This window comes from Glycine max, chromosome 9 (assembly GCF_000004515.6).
Source record: "Glycine max cultivar Williams 82 chromosome 9, Glycine_max_v4.0, whole genome shotgun sequence".
NCBI lineage: Eukaryota > Viridiplantae > Streptophyta > Magnoliopsida > Fabales > Fabaceae > Glycine > Glycine max.
In genome coordinates this window covers 48849810-48857924 of record NC_038245.2, presented here as the reverse complement: position 1 = coordinate 48857924, position 8115 = coordinate 48849810, and the positions used below count along the sequence as shown (strand labels likewise).

At 34.4% G+C, this 8115-nt stretch overlaps 1 protein-coding gene across 1 annotated transcript; it reads left to right on the top strand.

Annotated features, from left to right (window-relative positions):
* Positions 1–334: 334 nt before the first annotated feature.
* On the top strand, positions 335–1841 carry LOC100800183 (probable phosphopantothenoylcysteine decarboxylase). The gene is made up of 2 exons (XM_006588281.3): positions 335–847; positions 1563–1841. The coding sequence occupies exons 1-2, from the start codon at positions 335–337 to the stop codon at positions 1839–1841; spliced, it is 792 nt and encodes a 263-aa protein (XP_006588344.1).
* The last annotated feature ends 6274 nt before the right edge of the window (positions 1842–8115 follow it).

Below are 8115 nucleotides of genomic sequence, written 5' to 3'. Positions count from 1 at the left end.
GATTTCTCATTATGTTTTTTACTTCATAAATGGTTTATGCTTTTTTGCATATTTGTGAGACTGTGATTATAATTATGCAACAAAAAGGAATCTTCTTTCCCTTCATCTAGAGGTGGTATGGTATTCTAATGTGCTCCCCATTTGTTTAATAGATATGATTCCTAAGTCTAAATTCTTTTATTTCTTAAGGGATGAAACTCTCCAATAGCTATTTGATGCTCAATATACTAATTAGAGTTTTTGATCCGTCCATGTGTGAATATGAGTTTGTGATGGTTGGTTTTCTAATACTTTGGGTTAATGTGGACATAGATATTGTTGAAATCTGTTGGTGATGGATTCGTCTGGTCCTGCAAGGGAAAAGGGCAAGGCAAAAGCTGTGGCAAGAAGAACTAGGGCAAGAGCTAAGGCTAAAGCTAAGGCTAAAGCTAAGGCAAAAGATAATACAAAAGCTAATACAAAAGCTAAGGCAGAAGCTAATACAGAAGCTAAGGCAAAAACTAATACAGAAGCTAAGGAAAAAACTAATACAGAAGCTAAGGCAGAGTGTGCTCCTCCTCCAGAGAAGCCTCGGGTTCTGCTTGCTTGTTGTGGAAGTATTTGTGCAGCAAAATTTGAGCGTGTTTGTAGACATTTTTTAGAATGGGCAGAAGTGAAGGTAGTTCTCACAAGATCAGCTTTGCCTTATATTGGAGATCAAACATTTCCCGATGATCTACTTGCATGTATTGATGAGCACGAGTGGCTTACTTGGAAACAGATAGGTGATCCTGTGGTCCACATTGAGCTTCGTGAATGGGCTGATATCATGATCATTGCTCCATTGTCATTAAACACTCTTGGCAAGGTAATCAAACTTTGCTGCTTCTGTCTCTTACACTCTACATTGTCATGTGATACAAACACTATCATGCATTAAACTAGCTGTCTTGGCTCTTGAGACTAGCATTTTTATGCAATTGAGATGAGTCATCTATTATGTATGCTACTAATCATCATGTAATGTTCAATTGTTACACTTGGCTTTGGATCTTCATTATTTAATTTAATGATATGAAAAATAAAATATGTTCATGTTGGAGAGAGAAAATGCAATTTTTATAAAATAAACACCAGCATAAGAAAATGATGTTGTGTAATTTGTGTAGCGAACCTCATTCTGTGGAAGTTTTAGTTGTTGTAAAGACTCACCATGATTAGTTGTTGGAGTCAAAGACTTAGCACATTCATGTAGTCAATTAATTGAAACCGTTGAATGAAGATCGAACGACTGATATTTTGTCTCGTAAATCTGACTTACAATACACTTCCAAAATATGATCTTCATCTAACTGATTCATGATTTCGCAAATGCATGAATGCAGGGAATCCATTTTCTCTATCAGTAGGATTCTGGATTTGATAAAAGTATGACTCAATAATAAAAAGGATCCAAATCTAACGTTTACATCACGTATTGAGATGTGTGCTTGTTTCTATTTTGAGTACATCAATTGTAGGTGTCAATTCCAATTCTCTTTCTTCTATTTCTTACTTTAACTTATAGAAATATGTTGTTGTAGATAGCGGGAGGGTTGTGTGACAATCTTCTGACATGCATTGTGAGAGCATGGGACTACGAGAAGCCATTTTTTGTTGCACCATCCATGGAGTCTTCTGAGTGGATAGACTCATTAACTGAAGATCATGCGATGGCCATTGATGAGCTTGGCATCCATCTCATCCCACCTGTTCCTCAGAGGGCATCTGAGTATCACGCAATGGCACAACCTTTCACCATTTACTCAAGTGTGAGAGCTTCTTATGAGTTAAAGATGAAAGGAAAGTATGGTCAGGTTTAGCAGTTTTGACCATTAATAAAGACGCAATACTTAATTGTTTTCCTTTTTTACTTCATTATGAGACCATAAGCTCCACAACTTTTTTATTCTGTATTGATTAACATATATAAGATTGTGTAAACTTCGGATCTTGTCTCAAGTAGTTTACTGGTAAAGTAACTAGAGAAGGGGCCAACCGCCAATTTGCAAGCCACAAAACGTCAGGTCCAAATTTCTAATAACTGATGTTTAGTGCTTAAGCACTTTACGGTTCATACATTTGGGAGTAACACTGGAATGCTAATATACCTTTTATCTCAACTTTTTTTGTAGGCTCGGTTGAATGAAATTATTATATCTACTGAATTTCCTTCGACGGTTGATAGAGTTGGATTGCGATTGCTACCCAATGCTAGATTAAGATAAAGTCACTGCACCAGTAAAAAGGTAACATTTTACAATTCTTTTCAAGAAAATCTGTTGTGCATCTTTTTATTCTTTTTCCTACAAATAGATCATAAATATTTCTTTAATTTTTTTGGTAATTTTTAATTTCTTATCATTATCAATCACTTTAAACTTATACACTTTTTTTAATCTTGTTTATAGTTTTATTTTCTAATTATACGAACTATTTATATTTTTATCATTTTCAAATATTATGTTGCCATATCATATTTTTCTTTTAGTATATTTTTAACTCAAGATTGCCTTTTTTTTTTAAAAAAAAAACTGTCACAAAATTTTCTGTAATATATAATTTTAATTCTTTTAAACCTTTTCAATTTCTTTTAAACACGACTTTTAGTTTTTTAAAAACATCATATATTCTTCTGAGGTCATTAAATATTTAACTATAGTTTTCTATGTTATAAAGCCATTATATTACTATTTTGATCATTTTTAACTTTAAACATTATCAATCATTTTAAATTTTTAACACTTTTCTTTTATAAATTTTATTATTAAGTTTTTATAATTTATAAATAATTACATCACTCTGAAAAATTTTCATTATAAAAAAATTATTTACAACTTTTTGTTCTTTTTTAACCTCATTTCTTGTCATATCTTTTTAATTTTTTTTTTCCGTCAGAGAAGATAACTATATTTTTTATTGTTAAATTTTTAAATCTTTCTGCATCATCAATCATTTTATTATGTACCATGATTCTGACCATTGGATTAATTTTGGCATTGTAGGCCATCTCACACCAAATGCCTAGACCTGGACGAAAAAGGGAGGTGGGCAGAGAAAAGAAAAGATGAACTGAGGAGAAGAATGGAGGAAAAACTCAGAAGAAGTGAAGAGGAAGAAGAAAACTTCCCTTTTTATAGTTTTCTGGAATCTTTTGGTGATCGAAAGGACGCACCGCTTTAGATTGTTGGATTGTTTCCAATCAACAGCTGTTAAGGACGCGACCTTTGGTCATCCCAACCACGTTTAGAAATTCAAAGGACTCAATCATTGCGCCTTTTCCGAAAACACAACAGATGAGAACATTGACAAAATGTTTCTTTGAATGCCTCGCCATTCGAATCCGACACTTAACGATCAAATTTACCTCCATGGACTCGGTAAAATGATATCTCTCTCGGACTAGACCCCCACCAGACCAATAAATGAATAATATTCAGATTCGGCTAGATGGCAATACCCTAGAAGAGAAAGCTTATATAAAAGATCCTACAGTCAATTTCAGAACTTGGGTACTACTTAGACTCGGCAGCCTCTATACTCGGTGGCCAGTCGAGTAGTATACCCTGATCCCGAGTATCTAGCAAATTTAAATAAGAAAAGAGAAATTTTATTATCTTTTGGCAAAAAGATGAAGATAAATCCTCAATACCAAAAATTATTTATTATTAGAGAAAAGATAAGATCATATCTTTCTGATTTACATGATCTTGGAAGGGTGATTGAGATAAGATAATTTAATTCCACCTCTATAAAAAGGATAATCACAGTTCATGTAAATGTAACACCTTAAATTCTTTTTTTTTTTAATTTTGCTTAAAAAATATTTAAATAATGAATATTACATAATACACATCATTAACTTTAATTTCTATTTCTAAGTTGGCAAAATATCTCATTAATTTTCTTTTTATAAATAAGATGAAACAAAATAAAGTAAAATAAACACATTGCTTGAATAAAGTTTTCGCCTCACAATTAAATTCATAAATAAATAATCATAGATTTATACTATGAAGCCTTTATAAGTAAATAAAGCAAAATAAATAGTGTCACAATAAAAGAAATTTGGATACAGCCCAAAGTGTAAAAGTAGTGAAACGATTGATATGCATATGCTCCATATAAAAAGAAAGATTTTCAATGAAGATCGTGCCCCTCAAATATACATCAAAATATCAAAAAGGATATTTAGGATCAGAGCAGATAACTATTCGACTAAAAGTATTTAACTACACCTAAGGTACAGACATAGGAAGGTAATCAATCCTCCTCAAATGAAGGCTCTAAGTCTTGTGGCAGCTCGTAATACTCTTCCCCCTCCTCGGGTGTCATGTCGGTGTGATCTCCTTGGTCTTTAGTGACATGCACGGGACGTACTAACTCGAATCTCCAACTTAGGACATTACCTCTCGCATCAAACCTCACTAGGGTCACTATGAATTCTTGAGCATCATGAGACACTTCCATGTCTAGATAAAAACGGATGTCTTTGAACCACTCTAGTTGCCTGTGAGGCGTAAAACCCCATGGAATGTAGCAGTACCGACGATGATCAATGGTGATGGGCATGATATCTGGTTTATCTATCGATACCATATGGACCAGAGTGTGACACGTATAAATTGGCGTGCGCGCGTATATCCCGACACAACCACATTATTTTTGTTTTCCTACTATGCCAAGCTCGCAGAGGGTGCAACTTCCTTGACATCTCCTGAACCTGAAAATTGTTGGTTGTAGGAGTGAGTCCTCCGCTCCACAAACACTACAACAGACACAGTCAAACAACATGCAACCTAATTAACCACTATGTGTGGTTTCTTTAAGCAAACACTCTTGAGATCCTAAAAGCGTTACTAACACACTTATCACCTATTAGGGCCTAACCTCTATCACCTATCCTCCTAGGTCTTGATGGTTATATCATGTAGATGATAGTCGAGAGTGATTGCCACATACTGATATATCATACACCAATCCCTAAGCTCCTAATTTTCTCTGTCGGCCTGAGTTGTAATTTTTTCTGGGTGTTATTGTAAATGATTCTGATTTCAAGGTAGATATTGATGCTTGCATACTTCTATGATTCTAATTTGAGCATCAAAGTGTTTTCGCAGGTATCCCATTAGTGTGTCAAATGGTGAATCATTTTATTTTATTTTATTTCTTCGTTCAAGCAAATCTTCTTTTCCGTGTTATTTTTGTTTCCATATAAACTCGTCAAAATGGATCTTGATTTCTCATCCTGATAAATGGTGTATGCTTTTTACATATTTTTCATACTCATTGGATGAAAATCCCACTTAGCTATTTAATGTTGAATATGATAATTAGAGTTTTTGATCCGTGTATGTGTGAACATGAACTTGTGATGGTTGGTTTTCTAATTCTTTGCATTAATGTGGACATATATAGATATATTGTTGAAATATCTGTTGGTGATGGATTGCTTAGAGCCAGCAAGTGAAAAGGCGAAAAAAGCCGAGGCAAAGTGTGCTATTCCAAGGAAGCCTCGGATTCTACTTGCTGCATGTGGAACTATTGATGCTGTGAAATTTGTTCATTTTTGTGGTTGTTTTGCTGAACGGGCGGAAGTAAGAGCAGTTGTCACAAAATCATCTTTCATTGGTGCACAAACATTTCCAAGGGGTGTACTTGTATATGGTGATGAGCATCAGTGGCCTATTTGAAAAAAGATAAATCGTGTGGCTCACATTGAGCTTCGTAGATGGGCTGATGTCTTGGTCATTGCTCCACTGTCTGAAACTACTCTTGGCAAGGTAATCAAACTGATCAGTTACTTTGACCGGTTTTGTCTCTTTCTCTCCACATTAATATTGTCATGTAATACAAACGCTACCATGAATTAAACAAGTTGGCTTGTGTAAAACTTGCCTTTTTATGAAATTAAGATGAATCATCTATATTTTATGTATGTTCCTAATCATCATGTATGGAGGGAATCCATTTTCTTCACTACTAGTAGGACTCAATATTGATAAAAAAAAATTGCTTTTCTCTTGGCCGGTTCTTGTGACTTAACAGTAAAAAGAGAAATACTGGCAACACTGAGATATAATCTTAAACATATTTTCTTTTATTGGTTGAAATTTATTAAAATTACACAATTATTTTGTGAGTCCCATGCCATTTTTAATGAATCTTTGATTTTATAATTTTCAATAAACTCCAACTAATTAAAGACAATGTGTTACAAAGTGCGTTCCTAACAACACTCCAATAAAAAAGGAACCGAATCTGAAGTTTAAGTACATAAGTTGTAGTTGCCAATTGCCTCTTTCTTCTATTTCTTACTTGTAGAAATACATGTTGCTGTAGATAGAGAGAGGGCTGTGGCAATCTGCTGACATGCGTTGTGAGAGCATGTGACTAGCATTTTGTTGCACCATCCATGAACATTTCTATGGGGAGAAACCCTTCCTGAGAACATACTTGCATTGGCATTGATGAGCTTGGCATCACTCTCGCCCCAGCTAGTGGGGAATATGAGCATGGCGCAATGGCTGATCCTTCCACCATTTCCTCAACTGTGAGACTTTTTTATGAGCAAAAGATGCGGGAAAGGAATAATCGTGGTCAGGTTTAGCAATTTTGACTTTGACCATCATTATATTATGGTATGCAAGTCAGGACCCTTCTTTGTCTTGGCTTCTTTTTTTACCATAGTGAGATCATATATATTTGATTTGATAATAGTCTCACTTAGCAGTATCGTTATGTCTCCTCAGTTATTAATTTACTGTTGAATATGATAATTAGAGTTTTTGATCCGTGAATGTGTGAGTATGAGCTTGTGATGGTCAGTTTTCTAATACTTTGCATTAATGTGGACATAGATATTGTTGAAATCTGTTGGTGGTGGATTCCTCTGAGGCAAAACCTAAGTCAAGAGTTGAGGCAAGAAGAGCTGAGTTAAGAGCTAAGGCAAAAGCTATTTTAGAGAAGCCTCGGATTCTTCTTGTTGCTGCTTTCGGAAGTGTTTGTGCAGTAAAATTTGCAAAAGCTATTGTTTGTTGTAGTTTTGCAGAATAGGCTATAGTGAAGGTAGTTCTCACAAAATCAGCTTTGTGTTTTATTGATGAACAAATACTTCCTCAGAATGTAACTGTATATCGTCATGAGAAAGTATGGAATATTTGGAAAAAGCTAGGTGATCCTCTGCTTCAGGTTGAGCTTTGCAATTGGGTTGATATGATGATATCATGGTCATTGCTCCATTGTCAGCAAATACTCTTGGCTAGGTAATCAATCAAATTTTGCTGGTTTTGCCTTTTTCTATCTACATTGTCATGAGATGATGAATAATTTATTATATATGTGCCAAATCATCATGCTTGGATTTTAATCTTCTCTATTGTTGAGTAATATTACAATGTGTTCATGTTGGAGAAGAAAAAAAATGCAATTTTTACTAAGGACTCGCTATGATTAGGAATGACATCCTGTAATATGTAACCGAGAATACCTTGTTACTGTTGTAAAGACTAGTTATGATTAGTGATTAGTTGTAGAAGTAACAGATTTAACATATTCACACAATCAGTTGATTAGAAGTTTAGAACCACTGAATGAAGATTGTACAACTCATCATATTTTATTTCGTATATCCAACTTAAAACGCACATATGTTGCCTTTTTCTTGGCCGTGTCCTATGACTTAACAATAAAAAAGGATCCAAATCTAACGTTTACATCATGTAATTGAGTTGTGTGCATGTTTCTTCTATTTTAAGTACATCATTTATAGGTGTTGCTGCCAATCATTCTTTTATTTCTTACTTGTGAAAACATGTTGTAGATTGCGGGAGAGTTGTGTGATGATCTTCTGACATCGATCGTGCTAGCATGGGACTACAAGAAGCCACTTTTTGATTTGATCATAGTTTCATTGAGCAGTGTGTTTATGTCTCCTCCTAGGGTCTTGCTTGTGCACCTCTATACTTAGATTTTAACTGTAGATGCTATGCTCTTCTTGATATACACACATTGCATTGTTCACTGTCGTATCATTAAGTACGAAATACGAATGGCAAACCAGAAACCAGTTTCAATAATGTTTATTGGTATTTTTGT